The following is a 24445-nucleotide window of genomic DNA, read 5'->3' on the forward strand; positions in this document are numbered from 1 at the left end:
TGCAGTTCAAAGGCAAAGAAATGTTTATTCTTCCCAGGTCAGAAAAAAGACCTTTCTGGCTGTTATATTTTTACAAACACTCACCCCTTTCGCTGCACCGCCAGACCCTGGCCAGGTATCCCAGGCCCCGCTGTGCCCCCACCAGTATCACTGAAATTCATGCCTCCACCCTGCCCATCTGCTGCTGTTTTGGACATTGACGAGGGCTGGGTAGCAGTGGGCCCATGGAGAAACTTAGTCCATTGAGGAGTGCCCACCCCAGCACTCCAGGAAGTGGTTGTGACCATCCGACAGGCCCATGTGTGCGCATTGCTGTGTCACATCAGCTTCTGGGTTGGGCCCCTCTCTAAAGCCAGGTGAGATTGTCCTGGTGTTCACAGCCTGGTGGAGAGGGCTCAGAGCCTCAGGGTGCAGCTCACTGCCATCAGTGACTCGTGGTAGCTCTCGGGAGGTGACTCTGCCATCAGTGACTCATGGTAGCCCCTTTGTGCCCCTGCCAACATTTTAACTGCTCCGTGGCCCCACATGCCCACTCCCCTGCCCAGTCAGTGCACTGAGAGACTGGGCGTGACAACCCCACTTCGACAGGAGCTGGCCGGAATGAGATCAACCCAGGAGTGTGGGCTCCTGGACCAGAAAGCTGCTACGGGCTGGCCCACTTCTGTTCCTCTGCAAAACCTGAACAGGGCAGGTGAGGGGGATAGTTTTTAGCTCTTCTGCTTCCTTGAGATGATACAGTGAAGTCAGGGCGAGCTGGTGAGAGTCATAAAAGCTGCCAGCGCTGGAGGCCACTGATCAGAATCACGGATCTCCTTCAGCTGGGTGAGCGGAAGGAGCTGAGGCTATGGGGGGGGGGGGGGAGGGTGTACGAACCCATGTGCTCTGCCCAGGGATGAGGGGAACTCTTGGCATGAGCAGCCCCTATTCTAGTCCTCCTGGAGCTGAGGAAAGGAACTGTCAGTCCAAGTGTGTCTGTGTAGTGCTGTCCGGACAGGGTCCCAATTGCAGCTGGCTCAGTGCATCACCAGGCGTGACAGGGCTTTGATCCTGGTTGGGGTCTGCACAGCAGCTAGCACAACCCTGATCTTGGTGGGGGTCTGGGAAGCAGCAGGGTTACATGGCCTCAATATTGGGGGGAGGGGTGTTGGTGCAGCACCTCTCACAATGATTCCCTGCTCAGGCAGGGTCTGCAGAGCACCCAGGACTTGGGGAGGAGCAGGAATTGGGCTGGGGTCTCCACTCACTCCAAAGAGGTTCTGGCTGGATCTTGGGAGCTTGGAAGTGTTTCTAACGTGCCCCATCTTGGGCTAGCTGAGCACTGAGCAGCATTCAGACCCATGGTAAGCTGAGTCCATGTTAGACTAAGACACCTTATTTCTCCTTGGCAGCTGGGGTACCAGGCAGGAAAGAGGGGTGGGGTCTAAGGCAGGCACCCTAGTGAGGACTGTCTCAGGGACACTCGGAGAGCCCTCAATGGCTACTCTGGAAGAAGCCCCCGCCCCGGATCAGGACAAAGGGACACGTTACAAAGACATGGATCATCAGGTCACTGGCTTGGCTCCTTGTTCCAGGGCTCAAGTCACTTCCTGAGCGTTCGTCTGCAGAGGACTTTGTTCCTCACTGTCCCATGGAAGGAAAGGTCTGCCAGGTGCACCTGAGCACACACGTAGTTTGTAATAGTGCAAATCCGAGAGGCCCCGTCCCCGTGGGCTCACGCTCTGGTTAGTGGGTAAGGCAGCCATGTCCCATGCCTGCAGTTCTGGACACACGAGACACTGGAGTTCAGGCTTTTCCCACTTTCCTGGGATTTGCATGTCATCAACCATCTTCTAACCTCTTCTCATTCACAACAGGTTCGAGCCCCAACTCGCCACCCCTCACTCCTGGCCACCCCAGAGGCACAGAGAATGTCCTGGTCCCCTCCTGGAGCGTGCAATGTGGGGGACCCTGTGGGAACCCGACTGTCTGGAGAAGCGGCACAATCCTCAGGTTGGTGCTGAACAGCTCGTCAACCATCACTGTCCACCCCAAGCCCCGCCCAGTCCCCCCTGCCACCCGGACGAGCCCTTGCAGAAAGGCAGCTCTCTACCACGCAGGCAGGGCAGGAGCCTTTTCAACCCCACTGGCCCCTTACGCCCCTGCCAGGCCCTGAGGGGAGAGCAGGTGGAAACACATGGCCAGGCATGGCAGGGCAGCTCCCTGGAGCAGAGATCCTGGTCCATGGCTGATGCCAAGCAGGAGGGTAATTCTCAGAGAGCAGCGGGCTCCTCTGAGGGTGACCTGCAGCTGCTGCAGCCAGACAGCCCGTCCATTCCATGGGTGAGACTTGGGGAGAGGACAGCGTGGCAGACAGGGAGCCAAGAGTTGAGAGCGAGTCACTGGTCAGGGAGCGTCCAGACTCCTTCAGCCATTGGCGACTCAGACCAGCACCGCTCGTCACTGGTTCATGGGCTCCTCTTCTTCCATCGGCTCATCCTGCGGCCTGCAGCAGAGGAAACCAGCCACCTTAGTCAGAGGGGGGCAGCTCCCCCCAGCATCCTCAGGGCTGTAGCAGGAATTCCCCACACTCCCTGCTCAGTGGGGTGGGAGGGAGGGAATCTTCCCACCATCTCCCAGAGGTGCAGCTGGAATTTCCCACATTTCATTTCAGGGAGAGTAAGAAATACAAGAACTTTGTGTAGAATTTCTGAGCTCCCCCATGCTCCGAGGTGTCCCCCAAAGTGGGTTAGGATGGCCCCACATCCCCTGCCCTGCTGTGAGCATTCACATATGTGGGTGACACTGAGGAAATGAGGGAGCTGCATCATCCTCACGTTACCCACTCCAGGGGGAAGCTGAGCCCAGCGCTCGAGTTTCCACTCCGGGGGAGCTGAGCCTGGTGCCCGTGTTCCCATGCTGGGGGGAAGCTGAGCCCGGCGCCCGTGTTCCCACGCTGGGGGAGCTGAGCCCAGCGCCCGTGTTCCCACGCCAGGGGAGCTGAGCCCAGCGCCCGTGTTCCCACGCCAGGGGAGCTGAGCCCAGCACCCGTGTTCCCACGCCGGGGGGAAACTGAGCCTGATGCCCGTGTTCCCACGCCAAGAGAGCTGAGCCCGACGCTCGTGTTCCCATGCTGGGGGAGCTGAGCCCAGCGCCCGTGTTCCCGCACCAGGGGAGCTGAGCCCAGCGCCCGTGTTCCCGCGCCGGGGGAGCTGAGCCCAGCGCCCGTGTTCCCGCGCCGGGGGAGCTGAGCCCAGCGCCCGTGTTCCCGCACCAGGGGACCTGAGCCCAGCGCCCGTGTTCCCACGCCGGGGGAGCTGAGCCCAGAGCCCGTGTTCCCGCGCCGGGGGAGCTGAGCCCAGCACCCGTGTTCCCGCGCCGGAGGAGCTGAGCCCAGCGCCTGTGTTCCCGCGCCGGGGGAGCTGAGCCCAGCGCCCGTGTTCCCACGCCAGGGGAGCTGAGCCCAGCGCCCGTGTTCCCACACCGGGGGAGCTGAGCCCAGCGCCCGTGTTCCCGCACCGGGGGAGCTGAGCCCAGCGCCCGTGTTCCCACGCCAGGGGAGCTGAGCCCAGCGCCCGTGTTCCCGCACCGGGGGAGCTGAGCCCAGTGCCCGTGTTCCCACGGGTCAGAGGAGCTGAGCCCCGCCGTGTCCCACCCCATTCCTGCCAGGGGAGCTCAGGTCTCATACCCACCCTGCTCTGTTGTCCTCTGTGGGTTTTCTACTCTCTGAGGGTATGTCTACACTACCCCGCTAGTGCGAACTAGCGGGGTAATGTATGCATACCGAACATGCAAATGAAGCCCGGGATTAGAATTTCCCGGGCTTTATTTGCATAACCCGGCCGGCGCCATTTTTAAATGCCGGCTTGTTCGAACCCCGTGCCGCGCGGCTACACGCGGCACGGGCTAGATAGTTCGGACTAGCAAGCCATTCCGAACTATCTGTACGCCTCGTTCCACTAGGGTGGTAGTGTAGACATATCCCTTCTTTCTCTCAGGCCTGGGGAGCTGCTGAGTGGCTGGCCAGGCTCTCCTGCATCAGGCACCCTGGAGTCTCTTGCATTGCAGTTGCAAGCCCTGAGCACTGAACACCTTGGACTGATCTTTCCCTAGTGGGTGCCCTATGGCCCCATGGACCGGCTCTGAGCTGCGGGAATTCTCTGCGCTGCCTTGGTGCCTCTGAGGGCCGTTTGTGCTGCATTCCCAGAGCCGGTGCAGGCTGGGCTCAGGAAGTTGCTGGTTACGGACTGGGGGCTGGTGGTAGGTTGTGACTCCTCTCAAAAGCTGGCATCTGCCGGGAGGTCCCGCAGGTACACAGCTTGCCTATGCCATGGCTGGCAGCACACTGGCACCATGCTGCCAAGGGGCTCAAGGCCAGAGAGGGTGCTGGGGTTTGGGAGACCCAGGGGCTACAGGGAATGGCATCATCACCTCTTCTCCGCCATCGCCGCCACTGACAGGGAGGCCAAGGCCGTCACGGTCTCCACCTCTTCTGGGTCATGGTGTTGCGCTTCCAGGAAGGAGCAGCTCACCTTGGAGGCAAAGCGCTGCACAGCGCCCCAGTACTGACCTGAAAGAGAGACGGGGCTTAGGGGGCCCCCCCTCCATGCAGGCTCCTCATTCTCAGAGTGGGGGGGAAGGAGGAGAGGGGGAGGGGGCTTGCTGTGTACAGGGAGCAGGTGGAGCCTCTGGGGGTCTGGGCTCGCCTGCATTAGAGGCTGCCCCAAGTTCCCTGGGGTGAGTGGCTAGGTTCAGCCTTCTCGGAGAGGGAGACGTGTCCTGTGGCACTGGGGCCGGGCCCTTGACTGCAGCTCTAGGCAGTATCAGGGAGGGCATCTGCAGCCACAGAGCCAAGGAGCTGGGAGTCCAGCAGCCCCTCCCGCCCTAGCTAAGGCAGCTGCTGAGTACCCATGGTGGGGTTACTGGGGTCTGGCCTTGGAGGCTGATCCCACCCAGAGCCCGTTTCTGACTGCCCTGGAGTCGGCTCCTCCCAGCGACACTCACTCTGGACCCGCATCACTGCTTCCAAGGAGCGCACGGCGTTGGGGTTCGGCTTCTGCCTCACGCTCTCCTCTGGGAGAGGATCCAGCTGCAGGGACAAACACCAGCAAGGTCATGAGTGCTGCTCCCAGCCTTGAGGGGAGCTCAGGGAGAGTCATGTGATTCCCCTCAGTCCCAGGGGGCTACACAGCTGCACCCTGCTGCCCTGCATGCGGATTCTAGGGCAGTCTGGCTCCTGTCCATCTGCACGGCTAAGAGTGGAAGAGGAGAAGACTTGTGGGGACCACAGGGCCTGTGATAACAGATCAGCCCTGAGTGGGCAGTTCCCAAGTCCTGCCCCCACATGCCCTCCCCGATACTGAGAAGACAGCAGGCCCCTGGGCTGTGGGGGAAGGGGTACCCTGCCACGTGACAGTGTCCAGTGGACAGGAGCTGGACGAGTGCCTCTCCTCTAACAAGTCCCAAGATTTGCCTCACTGGAGCCACTGCCCTGCCCTCCCCACTGGGGCTGGGGAGCAATGCCAGAGCTCACCACCTCACCTCTTTGCCCAGCAGGGCAGCCACACAGGCCTCTGAGGCATCGCAGATGGCCGTGAGGTCATGACCCCCTTCTAGGGCGAGGACGATGGCTCCCCCTGCCAGACTCATCAGCTGTCGGGTCATGTAGCCGAAGCCTGCGGAGGAAGAAGCCAAAGGGGCCGGCTATCAGCCACCCTGCTGCACTGCTCATGCCCCGGCACCCTGCCCTGGCCAGCAGAGGAGTGGGCTGCACAGGGGCACGCAGCTGGCATCGGGCCCCAGCCCAGACTGTCAGCCTCGGGAAGTCTGCACCGCTGGGACCACGTGTGCCTGCAACTGGGCAACAGACTGACCTGCCACCTAGGGCTGGGTAGCTCCCTCGTGGCCCTCCGGCCTCCTGCAGCCAGCAGGGCTGAGCCACTCCCACCAGGGGGCATGGGGTGGCTGCTACATCACAGAGCATAGACGTGGGTAGCTATTACAAGACCCACCCAGGCACAGCCCCCGTGCCCTGGCCTTTGCTGCGTGGAGAGCCCCTCTGGGCCAGCACTGCTGTGGGAGCAGGGCCAGCAGCTCTCCCCTCCTCCGAGCATCCACACTCCTCCCCCACTGGCCTCCTGTAGCAGCTCCGGACAGCCCCAGCCCCACCGTGCTTCCTAACCAGCCAGGGCACGAGCATCAGCTGCAGCTCCTTACATTTGGCAGAGACTTTGTAGCCTCCCAGAGGTGGTGGGTGGCCGTCAGCTGCGTCAAACCCCGCAGACACCAACACCACCTCCGGAGAGAACTCGTGGGCAATCGGCATCACGACAGTCCTGCCAGGGAAGAAAACAATCCACGTTCAGCAAGGGCGATGGCTTGCGGCCGAGTACACAGCAGGGCTGGGCAGCTAGAGTATGTGGAGCAGCATTGACAGACACACCCAGCTGGCAGACACAAGTCTCTGCACAAAACTACAGTGGTGACAGGCCCTGTGTAAACACGGTCACTGGATCTTTATAGAGACCAGCACACGACTGGGTCAGAAGGGGAGGAGAGGCTAGGAAGGGACGGGGAAGGGGCAGACGGGATGAGGCGCGACGTGGGCAGGAGGGGAGGTTGGGAAGAGATGGAGAGTGGGAGGCTGGAAGAGGCAGACAGGGTGAGGTGTGATGGGGCAGACGGGGAGGGGAGGCTGGGAGAGGCAGACAGGGTGAGGTGTGACGGGCAGACTGGGAGGGGAGGATGGGAGAGGCAGACAGGATGAGGTGTGATGGGGCAGACGGGGAGGGGAGGCTGGGAGAGGCAGACAGGGCGAAGTGTGATGGGGCAGACGGGGAGGGGAGGCTGGGAGAGGCAGACAGGGTGAGGTGTGACGGGGCAGACGGGGAAGGGAGGCTGGGAGAGGCAGACAGGGCGAGGTGTGACGGGGCAGACGGGGAAGGGAGGCTGGGAGAGGCAGACAGGGCGAGGTGTGACGGGGCAGACGGGGAAGGGAGGCTGGGAGAGGCAGACAGGGCGAGGTGTGACGGGGCAGACGGGGAAGGGAGGCTGGGAGAGGCAGACAGGGCGAGGTGTGACGGGGCAGACGGGGAAGGGAGGCTGGGAGAGGCAGACAGGGCGAGGTGTGACGGGGCAGACGGGGAAGGGAGGCTGGGAGAGGCAGACAGGGTGAGGTGTGACGGGGCAGACGGGGAGGGGAGGCTGGGAGAGGCAGACAGGGCGAGGTGTGACGGGGCAGACGGGGAAGGGAGGCTGGGAGAGGCAGACAGGGTGAGGTGTGACGGGGCAGACAGGGAAGGGAGGCTGGGAGAGGCAGACAGGGCGAAGTGTGATGGGGCAGACGGGGAGGGGAGGCTGGGAGAGGCAGACAGGGTGAGGTGTGACGGGGCAGACGGGGAAGGGAGGCTGGGAGAGGCAGACAGGGTGAGGTGTGACGGGGCAGACGGGGAAGGGAGGCTGGGAGAGGCAGACAGGGCGAGGTGTGACGGGGCAGACGGGGAAGGGAGGCTGGGAGAGGCAGAGAGGGCGAGGTGTGACGGGGCAGACGGGGAAGGGAGGCTGGGAGAGGCAGACAGGGCGAGGTGTGACGGGGCAGACGGGGAAGGGAGGCTGGGAGAGGCAGACAGGGCGAGGTGTGACGGGGCAGACGGGGAAGGGAGGCTGGGAGAGGCAGACAGGGCGAGGTGTGACGGGGCAGACGGGGAAGGGAGGCTGGGAGAGGCAGACAGGGCGAGGTGTGACGGGGCAGACGGGGAAGGGAGGCTGGGAGAGGCAGACAGGGCGAGGTGTGACGGGGCAGACGGGGAAGGGAGGCTGGGAGAGGCAGACAGGGCGAGGTGTGACGGGGCAGACGGGGAAGGGAGGCTGGGAGAGGCAGACAGAGTGAGGTGTGACGGGGCAGACGGGGAGGGGAGGCTGGGAGAGGCAGACAGGGCGAGGTGTGATGGGGCAGACGGGGAGAGGAGGCTGGGAGAGGCAGACAGGGGGAGGTGTGACGGGGCAGACGGGGAGGGGAGGCTGGGAGAGGCAGACAGGGGGAGGTGTGACGGGGCAGACGGGGAGGGGAGGCTGGGAGAGGCAGACAGGATGAGGTGTGATGGGGCAGACGGGGAAAGGAGGCTGGGAGAGGCAGACAGGGCGAGGTGTGACGGGGCAGACAGGGAAGGGAGGCTGGGAGAGGCAGACAGGATGAGGTGTGATGGGGCAGACGGGGAAGGGAGGCTGGGAGAGGCAGACAGGGCGAGGTGTGACGGGGCAGACGGGGAAGGGAGGCTGGGAGAGGCAGACAGGGTGAGGTGTGACGGGGCAGACGGGGAAGGGAGGCTGGGAGAGGCAGACAGGATGAGGTGTGACGGGGCAGACGGGGAGGGGAGGCTGGGAAGGGATGGGGAGAGGCAGACAGGGCGAGGTGTGACGGGGCAGACGGGGAAGGGAGGCTGGAAGAGGCAGACAGGGCGAGGTGTGACGGGGCAGACGGGGAGGGGAGGCTGGGAGAGGCAGACAGGGCGAGGTGTGATGGGGCAGACGGGGAGGGGAGGCTGGGAAGGGATGGGGAGAGGCAGACAGGGCGAGTTGTGAGGGGGAGATGGGGAGGGGAGGCTGGGAAGGGATGGGGAGAGGCAGACGGGGTGAGGTGATCGGACAGGGAGGGGCACGGCTGTGAACAGAACCCTCCAGAGGAAGGCTACCTGAAAGCTGCCAAGTACTCCGGATCGCCCATGGGTGGGTCAAGCCCACCAGTCCAAGCCACGTTGACGTTAAATCCCTTGCCAGCGCCAGAGCCAACCTGGAAGAGAACAGGAGAGCGCTGCAGCAGGGGGCGTGGTGAGCAATGCAGGGCCCCGCATGCCCTCTGTGCCATGCCAGGGCAGCTCCCCAGCCAGGACTGGCTGCAGGTCCAGGCTGGAGACTCGCATGCTCCACAGCCGACGTGGCCTGGTCCTTGGGCTCAGGCTGCCCCTCACACGGACTGTCCAGCAGAGCCCTGACGCCCGGTAAGGAGCTGTGGGGTCTCCCTACAACCTGGGCACCAGGGCCTGGACGTCCCTGAAATAATCCCCAGGGAGATTCCTGCTGGGCCTGCATCAGGGTTGCTCCAACCCTGAGATAGCTGCCCAAGGTGACGCTGGCTGGCGGCAGCTTGATGGACAGGGTGGATCTCAGCGCATCTGCTGCTGGAGAGCTGTCCTCGGCCAGACAGCGGCCTTGTCCCACACAGCTGGGCGTGTGTGGAAGGAGGCGCTGACACTCCCACCTGTGCCCAGCAGCTGCCTGGTGAAACTATGGGGATTGTAGCACGGGCAGGGAGGAGTGGAGCAGAAAACAGCTCGAGGTGCCTAGTAACTGCAGCTACCGGCTGAGCATCGTAACCCGCCCACAGCCGCTGGGGCACCCACCTGGACGAGGGACGGGAGCTCGACAAGCCACTCGCTTCACAGCACAAACCCCTGTGAACACTTTGCAAAGGGGCTGAGCGGGCTCCTTGTTCAGGCCTTCGCCCTCCGTGCTCCTGGAGCCAGGCTGGCCTCCCGGGTGATGTAGGGACAACACAGCCGGGGTGGGGGCTGGCACAGCGCAGCCCTGGGGGAGGCTGGGTGGTTGTGGGCAGGGCGGCCGTGGGGGGGGACCACCTCAGGACTAAGCAGAGCTCAGTCAAGGACAGAGGAGAGGTGCTGAGCACACTCGAGTGGCAAAACAGCACAGACCCTGCTCTGCCTCCCTCGCCCTGGCCAGCCTCCCCTGCTCAGACCTTCCATAATCTCACCCAGCCTCTCCAAGCAGAAGGAGCCCCGTGGCCCTGCCCAAACTTCCCAAATCAGCCTGCACCCGTACAAACTTCCCCTTCTCTTGTCCAAGCTTTGCTGATCCCCGGTCTCCACCCAGCTTTTCCCTGTCGATCCTGCAGATCTTGTACGAAGGGACACCCAGGCTCCAAGCAATGGAGAATGCTCGTCCCTGGGGGGCTGTTCTGATGGGTGTGCCCCTCCCTCCATTAAATCATTACACCCTGTTTCCAGTCTCACTTTGTCTGGCTTCAGCTTCAGCCACTGGATTTCCTCCTGCTTATATCTGCAAGATTAAAGAGCTCCCTCCTCTCAGAAATCTCCTCCCTGTGTGTGTGCTTTCAGGCCGGCTCTTTCTTGCTCCCCGTTAAGCGAAGGAGCTGCCACGTCTTCAGCCCCTCGACCTCAAGCAGGCTCGCCAGAGCTGGGACGGCTCATGGACCAAAACATGCCAGGCTCCACCTGGTCAGGAGCACACGACCACCATTGGCTCTTGGCAGGCCTCCATGTGAACTTCCGTGATGCACAGGAGGATGATGCTCATAAGAGTGCCAAAGGGGTCAGAATGAGTCCATTCAACAGGGAATCTGGCTAATTCTGCTCTTTCCATGCTCCAGCTTGCCCCCCGCCACACATGCTGCTCCCACCCTCTTGCCTCCCAGAAGACACGGAGCTGAGGGAATCTGGGAGAGGCTCAGAGACCAATGCTCTCACCTCATCCGCTGCCCCGCTGCCAGGGAAAAAGTTGCCGTCGTCATGGCGATGTAATGAGATGTAGAGAATATCTGGGTCTTTGTAGAACACTTGCTGGGTGCCGTTGCCATGGTGAACATCCTACGTGAGAGAGAGGCTGTAAGCAAGCTCCATTTTCTCTGTCCATGGATGGCTCCAGAGCCAGCAGCCCAGAGGAGCCCAGGCACAAAGACAGCACAGATCTCCGACAAGTGCCTTCTAGGGGACAGTGGCACCAGGCTTTGGCCTTTCTCCTGCCCCACCTACGCTGGAAGCATCAAGAATACTGAGAAGATGAAGACCCTCCCCAAGATACAAGGTGGTCTGGTGAGGCCACATCTGGAGTACTGTGTCCAGTTCTGGGCCCCCCACTACAGAAAGGACATGGGAGGCATTGGAAAGGGTCCAGCGGAGGGCAACCAAAATGATTAGGGGGCTGGAGCACATGACCTATAAGAAGAGGCTGAGGGATTTGGGTTATTTAGTCTGCAGAAGCGAAGAGTGAGGGGGGGTTTGACAGCAGCCTTCAACTTCCTGAAGGGAGGTTCCAAAGAGGATGGAGAGAGGCTGTTCACAGTAGTGATGGATGGCAGAACAAGGAGCAATGGGCTCAAGTTACAGTGGGGGAGGTCCAGGTTGGATATTAGGAAAAACTGTTTCACTAGGAGGGTGGTGAAGCACTGGGATGGGTTACCTGGGGAAGTGGTGGAATCTCCATCCCTAGAGGTGTTTAAGTCTCTGCTTGACAAAGCCCTGGCTGGGTTGATTTAGTTGGGATTGGTCCTGCCTAGAGCAGGGGGCTGGACCTGATGACCTCCTGAGGTCTCTTCCAGCTCTGTGATTCTATGATTCTACGGTGCCTGTCCTCTCCAGAGCGAGGAAGAGGTGGACTGGATAATAAACTTACACTGGCCAGGTTCTGATCAGGGCAAGATGGAGCAGCTCTGAAGAGTATGAACATAAGAAGATAAGAACGGCCGTACTGGGTCAGACCAAAGGTCCATCTAGCCCAGTATCCTGTCTGCCGACAGTGGCCAGCACCAGGTGCCCCAGAGAGGGTGGACCAAAGACAATGATCAAGCGATTTGTCTCCTGCCATCCCTCTCCAGCATCTGACAAACAGAGGCCAAGGACACCATTTCTATCCCCTGGCTAATAGCCTTTTATGGACCTAACCTCCATGAAATTATCTGGCTTCTCTTTAAACTCTATGGGTACGTCTACACTACAGCGCTAGTTCGAACTAACTTAGTTCGAATTAGTTAATTCGAACTAAGCTAATTCGAACTAACGCGTCTAGAACTAAAAACTAGTTCAAATTAGCGTTTTGCTAATTCGAACTAGCAAGTCCACATTGAGTGGACTCTGAACAGGGCTTAAGGATGGCCGGAAGCAGTGCCGGCAGGGCATCAGAGGAGGACTTAGAGCATGGAGATGCTGTCTCAGGCTAGCCGAGGGCTGCGCTTAAAGGGTCCCGACCCCCACCCAGGACAGACAGTTCTAAGGGGTGCCCCGCTTGCAAAGAAGTTCTGGCTTGGAGTGCCCGGAGTACCCACACTGGGCACATCACACCACTCAGCCATCAGCCCGGCTGCACTTGCCGCAGGCTGCCATCTGGGGAGAGGGGGCAATCGGGGGGCTGCAGGAGAGCTTCCACCCCCAGAAGCCCGCAGAGCCAGCCCAGTCCTCCCCATTGGGGGCTCGTACCCCAATCCTCCCTCACCTCCTTCCACTTACCCTTCCCTAGCCCCCCTTCTTATTGATGTACAAAATAAAGATAACGTTTCTTCCAACATTGACTCTGTCTTTACTGAACAAAACTGGGGGAGACTGGGAAAAGGAGGTGGGAGAGGGGAAGAGAAAGGCTGGGAGAGGGGAGGGCAACTAACATGATCAGGGGTTGGGAACAGGTCCCATATGAAGAGAGGCTACAGAGACTGGGACTGTTCAGCTTAGAAAAGAGGAGACGGAGGGGGGACAGGATAGAGGTCTCTAAAAGCAGGGGTTGGGTGGAGAGGGTGCATTCAGAAAAGTTCTTCCTGAGTTCCCATAAAGAAGGACTAGAGGACACCAAAGGAAAGGAATGGGTATCAGGCTTGAAACTAGTAAGAGAAAGTTGTTGTTCTTCATAAAGCAAATAGTTAACCTGTGGAACTCCTTGCTGCAGGAGGCTGTGAAGGCTACAACTAGAACAGAGTTGAAAGGGAAGTGAGATCAAGTCATGGAGGTTGGGTCCATGGAGTAGTCTTAGCCAGGGGGTAGGAGTGGTGTCCCTGCCCAAAGTTTGTGGAAGGCTGGAGAGGGATGGCACGAGACAAATGGCTTGGTCACTGTCTTCGGTCCATCCCCTCCAGGGTCCCTAGGGTTGGCCGCTGTCGGCAGACAGGCTACTGGGCTAGATGGACCTTTGGTCTGACCCAGGACAGCCATTGTAAGCTCAGGGCTCAGGGTCGGGGGTTTCAGTGGACCCCCTTGATTTTCATGCACACCTGCTCCTGGGTGGCCAGGCTGGCAGCTCTCCTGCCCTAGACGGCCACTTTCCTGTGCCTAGTGCGGAGATCGTGGACGAGGTCCACGATGTCCGCACTAGCCCAGGAAGGTGCCCGCCTCTTGCGGTCCAGGGCAAACTCCCGGGAGCCGCCAGCCTGGTCCCGGGAAGAGGGGGTGGGCTGGGGGACATCGGGTGGGTGGCTCTGTGCCGTGCCAGGTGCAGGATCTGCCGGCTGGGTGCTGGCAGGCTTGCACCTGGCACGGGCACCGTAGCCAGCCCGTGCCCCTTTAAGGGGTCCGGGGCCGGGAGGGGGGCATAGAGTTTCCCTGGTGTTGGCCAGAGTGGCCACCAGGGAAACCTGGGGAGGGCTAGCCTCCCACTAGTTCGAATTAAGGGGCTACACACCCCTTAATTCGAACTAGTAAGTTCGAACTAGGCTTAATCCTCGTAAAATGAGGTTTTCTTAGTTCGAACTAAGCGCTCCGCTAGTTCGATTCAAATTCGAACTAGCGGAGCGCTAGTGTAGCGGCTATGAATGTTAGTTCGAACTAACGTCTGTTAGTTCGAACTAACATTGTAGTGTAGACATACCCTATTATAGTCCTAGCCTTCACAGCCTCCTCTGGCAAGGAGTTCCACAGGTTGACTACACGCTGGGTGAAGAAGAACTTTCTTTTATTAGTTTTAAACCTGCTACCCATTAATTTCATTTGATGTCCTCTAGTTCTTCTATTTAGGGAACCAATAAATAACTTTTTTTTATCGGCGCTCTCCACACCACTCATGATTTTATAGACCTCTATCATATCCCCCCTCAGTCTCCACTTTTCTAAACTGAAAAGTCCCAGTCGCTTTAACCTCTCCTCATATGGGACCCGTTCCAAACCCCTAATCATTTTAGTTGCCCTTTTCTGAACCCTTTCCAAGGCCAAAATATCTTTTTTGAGGTGAGGAGACCACATCTGTACACAGTATTCAAGATGTGGGCGTACCATAGTTTTATACAGGGGCAGTAAGATATTCTGGGTCTTATTTTCTATCCCTTTCCTAATAATTCCTAGCATCCTATTTGCCTTTTTGACCACTGCTGCACACTGCGTGGAAGTTTTCAGAGAACTGTCCACGATAACTCCAAGATCTCTTTCCTGATTTGTCGTAGCCAAATTAGCTCCCATCATACTGTACGTAGAGTTGGGGTTATTTTTCCCGATGTGCATTACTTTACACTTATCCACATTAAATTTCATTTGCCATTTTGTTGCCCAATCACTCAGTTTGGTGAGATCTTCTTGGAGTCCCTCACAGTCTGCTTGTGTCTTGACTATCCTAAACAGTTTGGTATCATCTGCAAACTTTACTACCTCACTGCTTACCCCTTTCTCCAGATCATTTATGTTCTTATGTTCTTATGTAAGGCTGGAGAGAACTAGCTGGTACCTTTCTCGGTGTGATTTGTGAGTGGCTCTGGGAGCAGCCATGCAGTCTAGCTGGGTGCAGGATTGTGCTGAGTGATAAGAGCACCTGGGGGCTGGTCACTAGCACACTGTTGTGAGAGACAGCCCAGGCTGGAGAGCTAAGGGGGCACTTAAGGGGTCCCAGTTCCAGGCTGCATCTTTGGGATCCCACCCCCCACCCAGCTCTGCCATGCTCCTCAATCCCGACCTGCGGCCACCTACTAACTTCACCTCCACAGTTCTGCCAGTGCCTCTCCATCCTGACCTGCAGTCACTACTGTCCCACCCACTAAACTCTGCCAGTGCCCCTCAGTCTTGACCCGTAACCCCGATCAGCAAAGCCACTGGCCTCTAAGGCAGGACAATGCTGTATCCGTCAGTCTAAGCTGGCTGCCTGTTGGCTGCGTTACAGTCCAGCTGGCACTCCTGAGAGAAAGAGCACAGCCCTTCCATGTCTATCTACATCACTGGGGACATGTGACTTGTTGCATCATACAGCTGACTGGGCTCTGCCCAGAACTAACAAGCAAGGAGGAACTGTGGGGAACAGCCGAGGAGAGGGTGGAATGGGGAGAAGGTGTGGGGGGAGGAAGGGCTGAAGGAGACTCACCCAGTCCACAATGAGGATTTTACTGAGCTTCCCCTTCTGCTGCAGCTGCTTAGCTGCTATTGCCACTGAGTTGAAAAAGCAGAAACCCCTATAAGGAGGGAAGAGCAGAAGCTTGTTAGTGTCTAGGCCTCCTCCCCAAGCAGCCACCGTGTCCTCCCAGACAGCCACCCCCGCTGCCATGCTGGTTCTCCAGCCTCTCCCCTGCCCTCTGGATGGGGCGGGTGCTCCCTTCCCCTGCCCTCCACCCACTGCCCTCATGGTGGGGCGGGTTTTCCCCTCTCCTCACTGCTTCTCCTCCCCTCTGCTGGTTGGTCCCATACTACACAAGGGGGAGCCAAAGCTGGGTCCATGGCCTGCTCCCTGCAGCAGCCTGGCTCACGCTCTTTGGGCGGAGAGCAGCCAGGGTCAGAGGGAGAGACGAAGGCTCTTACATGGCAGTGGAAGGGTCCGCATGGTGTCCTGGGGGTCGCACCACAGCAAAGCCATTCTGGGGACAAGAGAAAGACTGTGATTGTGGGGCTGTTCTTGCCCATCTCTTCCCCCTGCTCCCAGGACACGGGTCAGGCTTTCCCTGAGGGCATCCGGGGTGCTCTCTCCAACCCAATGCAGCCTAGAGGATACTGAGGTGATCCACACCCGGAAGCGCTTCAGCCTGCCTGGCCACAGGAGTTTTTGTCAGGCTCCGATGGGAGTGTGTCTGCAGGGCCTGTCTAGGGGGAGCCAGAGCTCAGTCCTGGAGCCACTGCACGGAGCCGCCACCATTAGACCCCAGTGATTCTGGTCATGGCACTCAGAGATGTGAAATCCTCCTGCCAGATCCTGCCATCGGTGGCACCTCCCAGCTGGGCCCCTCCTTGCTGGCTGCCATTTGTTCCCATGCTGAATTAGCATCTCTCTTAGCTCGAGAGAAAGGACAGGTCTGGCATGTCTAAGGGACCTGGCTGCCTCTGTTTCTGAGCTGGCTGGCGAGAGGAGCCCTCTCACCACCATGTCAAGCCTGCTGACCCCACCAATGCCCTCCGTTGCCCCATCCAGATAAAGTCCAGGTGCCTACGCCTTCCAGAAGGAAATGCCTGGAGAGGCTGCTGTCCAGGGCTCCAGACATTGGTGGGCCTGCACTAAGGCCTAGAACCACTGCCGAGACCCACACAGGAGGATGAGTGCACCCCTGTGATTCCCCACCATCCAAGGCAATGGCCGGGGGTTCCCACCCCAGCCACTGGCACCGTGCCAGTGCTCATTTCCTGGCCTCCTACTACCTTGAGCTCCCTCGTGGCCACCTTGAAGGCCAGGTCGGTGACGCTGCCGGCGGCCCAGCGGGCAGCATTGGAGGAGTGCAGCTCATTCCAGATAGTGTCGCTGTCCACCTGAAAGCAAGCGGACAGGAATGCAGTGAGCAGGGCAGGCCACCCCGGAAGCGCTTGGGCACGGGGGAGTCTATGAGGGGTCAAAGCATCCATGCGGGCTGGCTCTGGCAGCACCCTGCTGGCTGGCTGCTCGGTGCCACAGGCCGAAGCCCAGGCCTCAGAGGGCAGCCAAAGGGGCTGAATGCCCAAACGCCAGTTCCCAAGCCAGGCAGGCCTCTGCACTCTGAGAGCCCAGGCTGGGCCAGCTTCCAGGGCATCAGCTTCCCACGTGGCCCCGGCCCATGGCTGAGCAGGGCTGGAGGCGGGAGGGAGTCAATGCAGGCTCTGCGCAGTGTGGCTCCCCGGTACCTGGGGCTGGGGCCGGGGTGGAGAAAACGCATTTTACCTTCATTATTTTATTTTATTGCTTAAACAAACATCTTGGTTTGATCAGGGTCACGTCATGGGCCGAGCCAGAGCGGAAACCTCAGTCTCTTCTGATCAAGTCCATGTGTGCGGCTCAAACGCCCCTTGCCCACAGACAGGGGCAGCGTCGCTCTGCTCTGCCTGGGGGAGGGGCCAGCCAGAGGGGAGGAGGGGAGGCAGAGGAGAAAAGGTGCAGATGGGAGGGTGCGGGGCCAGTGGCCCAGCAGCAAGGGCAGGGGAGGTGGAGAGCCAGAGCAGGAGAGAGTGAGACACTTCCTGAAAGAGAAGGAGAGGGAGACAGACAGACAGAGGAGAGTGCAGTGAATGACAGAAACCAGCGCAGCAAGCTGCGAAAGGAAAGAGGCAGCAGAAGAGTCTGGAGCATTGGGCAAGGGGCACAGCTGGTTTGCTCTCCCCTACTGCTACTGCTCTGCCCCTCGAACCCTGCTCCACCTGGGTCCCTCCCTACTCCCCTGGCCTGCCTTGGCTGGGACCAACCCTGCTCTGAGGGCACCAGGCTTCCAGCACCTGGCTGAGCCCCTCCATGACTGTCACGAACAACAGACAGGGGGGAGGGGTTGCCCTGACCCTGGGAGCCCATCGCCTGGAGATGACTGGTCCCTTGAGCTGCTCCGTGGCCACAGGGCCAATGGCTGTCCAGGGGCCAGCGTGCTTGGCTAGGCCCACAGGGCAAGGGCGGGGGGCCTGAGTTACTGAGCCCCAGTGCTACCGGCTCCATCTTGGGGGCGGAGGGTTCCTGCTCTGTCCAGCCTGGGCAAGAGGCCCAGCACCCAGAGCCACCCACCGTGAGACCCTCCCACTAAGCAGAGCCTGTCACTTACCCCCACGCCCCCACAGGGCAGCATGACGAACATCCTCTGCGACAGGATCCCTGCAAGAGAGAGAGGCGGTCAGGGCCAGGGAGAGGGCACTACAGGTTGTCAGGCAGGCAGAAGGAGCAGCTAGGGGGTGGCAGCGAGTGGCAGGAGGCGCCTGAGGGTTGGGGGGCAAGAGGGTGAGGGGGGTAGAAGGTGCCTTGAGGGTGAGGGGGGCAGGAGACACTTGAAAGGGGAAAGGCCTGGGGGCAGGAGACACCTGGCCTGGCTGCCAGGAAAGCGTTCAGCTTTACCTTCCAGCGTTTGGCGGAGACGCATGGCCAGAGCTGGACAGAGCCTGCAGCAGCCGGCACCTGGGCAGGGGGAATGTGCTGGGGAATGATGCAGGGAGCTGAATGGGAGTGTCTGGAGAGCTGGGACGGGGGTTAGTGGCAGCAGTGGGACCAGCTGGGATGGCTGCATGTATCTGCTTCTCCTGAGCCCAGCAGGGCCAGAGGGCAGCACCCCACGGCTATTGCTCCTACCCCTCCCCAGAAGTCAGGGCATCCCAATCAGGCTGCTGCTCAGCTCTCTCCTATGACTGGCTCCTGCCAGGGACCTCAGGAGCCTACCCCATCTGCACTGCCAGGAGTGGGTAGATTAGTTTAGCAGCAGCATCCTGGCCCAGTTGACGCACCCCCTTGGCTTGGACTGAACAACCTCAAGCTGCCTGCAATGGGCGCATGGCGATGAACTGGAGCCAGCGTGCCCCTCCCTGGGGCTAGTGCCATGGCAGGCAGGGGTGGAGGCTTGGCCTGGCCATGTCCACCCCACATTCTGCCTCCAGCTCTGCCTCTGGGGTGGCATTTACTCAGAGCCATGCTGAGCTGCATGCAGTGGAGAACCAGCCCTGGGGTGCACTGGAGCCTGCATTCTGCCTGCAGCTGAGGAAGCCAACCTGCTCAGCTAGGGTACGTCTAGGGGTACGTCTAAACTACATGGCTCCGTCTACAGAGCCATGTAGATTTGTTGTTTTGGCAAAGGCAAATGAAGCCGTGATTTAAATGATCGTGGCTTCATTTACATTTACATGGCTGCCGCGCTGAGCCGACAAACAGCTGATCAGCTGTTTGTCCGCTCAGCGCGCTAGTCTGGACGCTCCCCTGCCGACATCAAAGCCCTTTGTCGGCAGCCCCGGTAAACCTCATCCCACGAGGAATAACGGGGCTGCAGACAAAGGGCTTTGATGTCGGCAGGGGAGCGTCCAGACTAGTGCGCTGAGCGGACAAACAGCTGATCAGCTGTTTGTCGGCTCAGCGCGGCAGCCATGTAAATTTAAATGAAGCCGCGATCATTTAAATCGCAGCTTCATTTGCCTTTGCCTATGTGTCTAATCTACATGCCTCTGACGACAGAGGCATGTAGTCTAGACACAGCCTAGATGACAGGCAGATACTGTTGACAATGCTTCTGTTGACAAAGAGCGCCTAGACTACAGCCAGTTCTGTTGACAAAGCAAGCCGCTCTGTCGACATGACAGTGTAGAGGCAAAGGACAGTGTAGATGCAATAGTGCCTTCTATCGACAGAACTCTGTCGACAAAAGGCGTTATTCCTTGTAGAATGAGGTCTACAGCCGCCGACAAAACTGCCGAGTTCTATCGACGTTATGCCGACAGAACTCAGCAGCAGTGTAGACGCAGGTATAGTTTTGGCGACAAAAGTCCACTTTTGTTGAAAAAACCCTGTAGTCTAGACACACCCCTAGTGTTAGCTGCCTGCTGGGCAGGAGTCAGCCCACTTGGATGCAGGTTTTCCAGCACACCCAGAAGCTCCCTCTGTGATCTGCCCTTAGCCCTCGAGTGTGGGCACAGCACATGATGGGGCCTGGGGATCAGCACCCAGGGGAGAGGGCTGGGCCCCAGTGTGCAGAAGCAGCAAATGGGTCTCAAACTGCACAATGCCCAAAGTGTGCGAGCCCTAAGATGGCTGTGTGCCCAGGGGCATCGGGAACACCAGTCCCCCCAGGAGGCAGTTTGTGCCCAGTGCAGGGTACTGTCCCTATGGGGGAGGGGAGCCCAGGCTCCTACCTGCCAGTTTCCCATTGTCCAGTTTGAGGCGATTGAGGGGGTTGGTGCCGTAGAGGAAGACGTGGCGCTCAGTGTGCACCGACTGCAGCTCCTCCAGGGTTGCTTTGCGTCCCCGCAGACACTGGCAACAAACGGGAGCAGGGCAAGTTAGCAGCCTCGGGCGGCAGGGACGGGGCACTCCTCCTCTGTATGCCCATGTGCCTCCTCTGGCGGGGCTCCCGTCCCTGCCTTACCCGGAGAAGCGACCGGCCTGAATGAGAGCTGTAGGCTGGGATCAGCACCTGAGCACCAGGAAGGAGAGCCTGGGGGTGGATGCGCTGGTGGGCTGGGAGCCCCCACATTTAAGTGAAGACACGTCCACAGCTAGGTCAGTGCCAGGCGGCTTCCAATGGCCTAACTGCATAGAGGTTGAGGCTGTACATGGGCAAGGCTGTGGCTGCAGGGTCAGAGACATGGCACTGCCCAGCGCGGGCTGTCACTGGCATCTGTGGTGATACTTAATGTCCATGCTCTCGGCTATGTCCCAGCGGTGCAAAGCGCGGGGTCAGCAGGGCTGAGGGCTGGAACTGGGTCAGGAGCCAGAGGAGAGGCACAAAGCTGGAAGCACTGTGGGCAGCATGCATGGCTGCCAGTGGGCCCTGGCCAGCACCTGGAGATCTCGATCCAAGCGTTTCATGCTTTCGTCCCCAGAAACAAGGGAACTCCCTGGCAGGACTCATGCTTCTTGTGAGTCTTGGCTCCGCTCCCACCTCTGCAGGGAGACCAGGGTCTTCCTGACGCAAGACGCCCACTGTCAGTGGCCTCCCCCGGCTTTGGCAGCACCAGCTGAGCCTCCACTCTCTCACCTACCTCGCACTGGCTGCGCAGACCCCGCTCCTGTAGGCGGGACCAGATGCTCTGAATTCTCCCAGCATGCTCAGGGTGGTTGCTGTTGTCCCCACAGGAGCACTGGTGTTTGAGCATCACAGAGTCATACACAAGCCCTGCAACACAACAGCACGATGGGGCATTAGTGGACACCCTCCCTCCTGCGAGCTCCATGACCCAGCGCTGGGCTCAGCTCCACAGTCTCTGAACCTACGTCTACACTACAGGGTTTTGAGCAAAAACCCGCAGAGCATCCACACCTCAAGTGCGTTTTTGCACAAGTAAATTTACAGTGAATGGACAGAAAAGAGGGCTTTTTGTGGGATAGGTATTCTTATTTCTACGAGGAATAACTCCTTTGTGCGCAAGAGCAAAAACAGGACAGGAAACGGGTTTTTCCACAAAAACAGCCTATCAAAAGAAGCACAGGAGCCCTGGTGGCCATTCTGTTAATGGCAATCAGCTTTCTTGCATGAGAGTGTCCATGCAGTTTATACTCCATGCGCTGTCCATGCAGTTTAGAGGCTCTCTTGCACAAAAGTCCACTGACCAGCAGACCAGGGAGACGGGGAGCAAAGCCTTGGAGCACGCCAGCAGTGGGACAGCCGCGGTGCGCCTGGACTGTCCCGCTGCCCGCGTGCTCTGCGGCTTTGCTCCGTGTCTCCCAGGTCAGCAGACCAGGGAGACGGAGCAAAGCCGTGGAGGACTTGGGCGGTCCCGCCACCCCCGTCTCCCTGGTCTGCTGGGGGGGGAGTGCAGCTAGTGCCCCCCCCAGCAGACCAGGCTTTTCTTGCCTACCCCTGTGGTAGAGCAGCTGGGGGCTGCTAGGTTGGTCCCGCAGTGCCGCCCCGGACCAACCCGGCAGCACCCCAGCTGCTCTGCCCCAGGTGTCCCCAAGTCAGCAGCTGCTGAAACTGACCAGCGGCTGACTACAGGAAGCCCGAGGCAGAGTTGCTCTGCCCCAGGCTTCCTGGAATCAGCCGCTGATCAGTTTCAGCAACAGCTGACTTGGGGACGCCTGGGTTTCTTAAGTTGAATCTGTATGTAAGTCAGAACTGGCGTACAGATTCAGCTGCGGTTGAAACTGATCAGTTTCAGCAGCAGCTGACGCCAGCTCCGACTTACATACAAATTCAACTTAAGAACAAACCTACAGTCCCTATCTTGTACGTAACCCGGGGACTGCCTGTATTGGAAAAAGGAACGCAAATTGCGGAGCACAATTTGCATACCTTTTGCTGATAGATCATTGTAGTGTAGACATAGCCTTGGTTCTGGAATCTACAAGAGGAGAGGCAATTCTTGATTTAGTCATAGGATCTGCTCCAAGAGGTGAAAATAGCTGGACCACTTAGAAATAGTGACCATAATATAATTAAATTTAACATCCCTGTGGCAGGAAAACACCACACCAGCCCAATACTGTGGCATTTAATCTCAGAAAAGGGAACTACACAAAAAAGAGGTTAGTACATTGCCAAAAATGAAATCCCTTCAAGCTGCATGGAAACTTTTCAAAGACACCACAATAGACGCTCTACTTAAATTTATACCCCAAATTAAAAAAAAAAAAACAGAAGGAGAAACAAAAAAGTGCCACCATGGCTTAACAATCAAGTAAAAGAAGCAGTGAGAGACAAAAAAAGGCATCATTTAAGAAATGGAAGTTGAAGCCTAGTGAGGAAAATAGAAAGGAGCATAAACTCTGGCAAACGAAGTGTAAAAATATAATTAGGAAGACCAAAAAAGTATTTCACAGTTAGTGAAAGACTCAAAAGTAATAATAAAAAATGTTTAAGTAAATCAGAAGCAGGAAGTCTGCTAAACAACCAGACCCTCAAAGATCATTGCAGAGAAACTAAATGAATTGTTTGCATCTGTATTCACAGCTGAGGACATGAGGAAAATTCCCAAACCTGAACCATTCTTTTTAGGTGACAAATCTGAAGAACGGTCCCAGATTCAGGTCTCATTAGAGGAAGTTTTAGAATAAACTGATAAACTTAACAGTAAAAGGTCATTGGGACCAGATGGCATTGACCCAAGAGTTCTGAAAGAACTCCAATGTGAAATTGCAGAAGTAGTAACTGAATTTGTAATCTATCCTTTAAAACATCTTCTGTACCACATGACTGGAGGATAGCTAATGTGATGCCAATTTTTTAAAAGGGTTCTAGAGATGATCCTGGAAATTACAGGCTGTTAAGTCTAACTTTAGTACCAGCAAACTGGTTGAAATTATAGCAAAGAACAGAATTTTTGGACACACAGATGAACATAATTTGTTGGGGAAGAGTCAATGGCTGCATCTAGACTGGCATGATTTTGAGCAAAAGCAACAAAATCTTGCCACATGTCTACACTGGCCGCGAGTATTTGCGCAAGAACACTGACTTTGTACTGTAGAAAATCAGTGGTTCTTGCGCAAATACTCTGATGCTCCCGCTCAGGGATAAGTCCTCTTGCGCAAGTATTCTTGTGCAAGAGGGCCAGTGTAGACAGCCAAGTTAATTTCTTGCGCAAGAAAGCCCGATGGCTAAAATGGCCATCGGAGCTTTTTTGCACAAGAGAGCATCTACACTGGCACGGATGCTTTTGCGCAAAAGCAAATCCTTTGCGCAAAGGCACATGCCAGTATAGACGCTCTCTTGCGCAAATACTTTTAATGGAAAAACTTTTCTGTTAAAAGTATTTGCGCAAAATCATGCCAGTCTAGATGCAGCCAATATGTTTTTTGTAAAGGGAAATTATGCCTCACCAATCTACTAGAATTCTTTGGGGAGAAGGGTCAAAAGCATGAGGACAAGGGGGATCCAGTGGATATAGTTTACTTAGATTTCCAGAACGCCTTTGACAAGGTCCTCACCAAAGGCTGTTAAGCAAAGGAAACTTTCATGCGATATGAGGGAAGAGCCTCTCATGGACTGGTAACTAGTTAAAAGACAGGAAACAAAGTGTAGGAATAAATGGTGAGTTTTCCGAATGGAGAGAGGTAATTTGTGGAATCCTGTAGGGGCCCACACTGGGGCCCAACCTATTCAATATGCTCACAAATGATCTGAAGAAAGAGATAAACAGCAAGGTGGCAAAATTTGCAGATGATACAAAACTGCTTAAGATAATTAAACCCAAAGCAGACTGTGAAGAGCTTCAAAAGGATCTCACCAAACTAGATGACTGGGCAACAAAATGGCAGATGAAATCCAGTGTTGATAAATGCAAACTAATGAACATTGGAAAACAATCTCAACTATATGTATAAAATGCTGGGACTAAATTAGCTGTTACCACTCGAGAGAGAGATCTTGGAGTCATTGTGTATCATTCTCTGAAAACATCCACTCAGTGTGCAGCAAGCAGTCCTGTTTCACCTTAGAGACTAACAAATATATATATAGTATCATGAGCTTTCGTTGGCAAAACCCACTTCCTCAGATAAGCAGACTGGAGAAACTCTGCTCATCTGAGGAAGTGGGTTTTGCCCACAACGCTCATGATAATATATTTTTGTTAGTCTCTAATGTGCTACACGACTATTTGTTGTTATATAAATTCACAGCATGCCCTCATCTTGAATACTGCATATAGGGCTATATCTAGACTACAGGCTTCTTTCGGAAGAAGCTTTTTTCCGAAGAGAGCTTCTGAAAAAACTTCTTCTGAAAGAGAGGATCCACACTGCAAAAGTGCATCAAAAAAGTGATCTGCTTTTTCGAAAGAGAGCGTTCAGACTGAATGGACACTCTCTCGCATGTGAGCTGTTATTGCTATGGACGGAATGGCCACCAGGGAACCTGTGCTTTTTCTTCTTTCCTCTTCTTCCGAAAGAGCTCCCTCTTCGCCGTCCACACACG

General features: G+C 57.4%; 1 protein-coding gene across 5 annotated transcripts in view; it reads right to left on the reverse strand.

Annotated features, from left to right (window-relative positions):
- HDAC7 (histone deacetylase 7) overlaps nt 1–24445 on the reverse strand; it is a 220453-nt gene continuing 196008 nt past the window's right edge. For all 5 annotated transcript variants that reach the window (XM_075902093.1, XM_075902094.1, XM_075902095.1 and 2 more), the window contains 13 exons: nt 20574–20707; nt 19725–19845; nt 17663–17712; nt 16308–16415; nt 15480–15535; nt 15049–15136; nt 10476–10595; nt 8667–8764; nt 6193–6311; nt 5518–5651; nt 4981–5065; nt 4408–4546; nt 1–2482 (listed from right to left, as the gene is read on the reverse strand). In XM_075902093.1, coding sequence (XP_075758208.1) covers nt 2437–2482; nt 4408–4546; nt 4981–5065; nt 5518–5651; nt 6193–6311; nt 8667–8764; nt 10476–10595; nt 15049–15136; nt 15480–15535; nt 16308–16415; nt 17663–17712; nt 19725–19845; nt 20574–20707 — 1298 coding nt within the window. In that variant the 3' untranslated portion in view covers nt 1–2436. The remainder of the gene's footprint in view (nt 2483–4407; nt 4547–4980; nt 5066–5517; nt 5652–6192; nt 6312–8666; nt 8765–10475; nt 10596–15048; nt 15137–15479; nt 15536–16307; nt 16416–17662; nt 17713–19724; nt 19846–20573; nt 20708–24445) is intronic.

This window comes from Pelodiscus sinensis, chromosome 19 (genome assembly GCF_049634645.1).
Source record: "Pelodiscus sinensis isolate JC-2024 chromosome 19, ASM4963464v1, whole genome shotgun sequence".
NCBI lineage: Eukaryota > Metazoa > Chordata > Testudines > Trionychidae > Pelodiscus > Pelodiscus sinensis.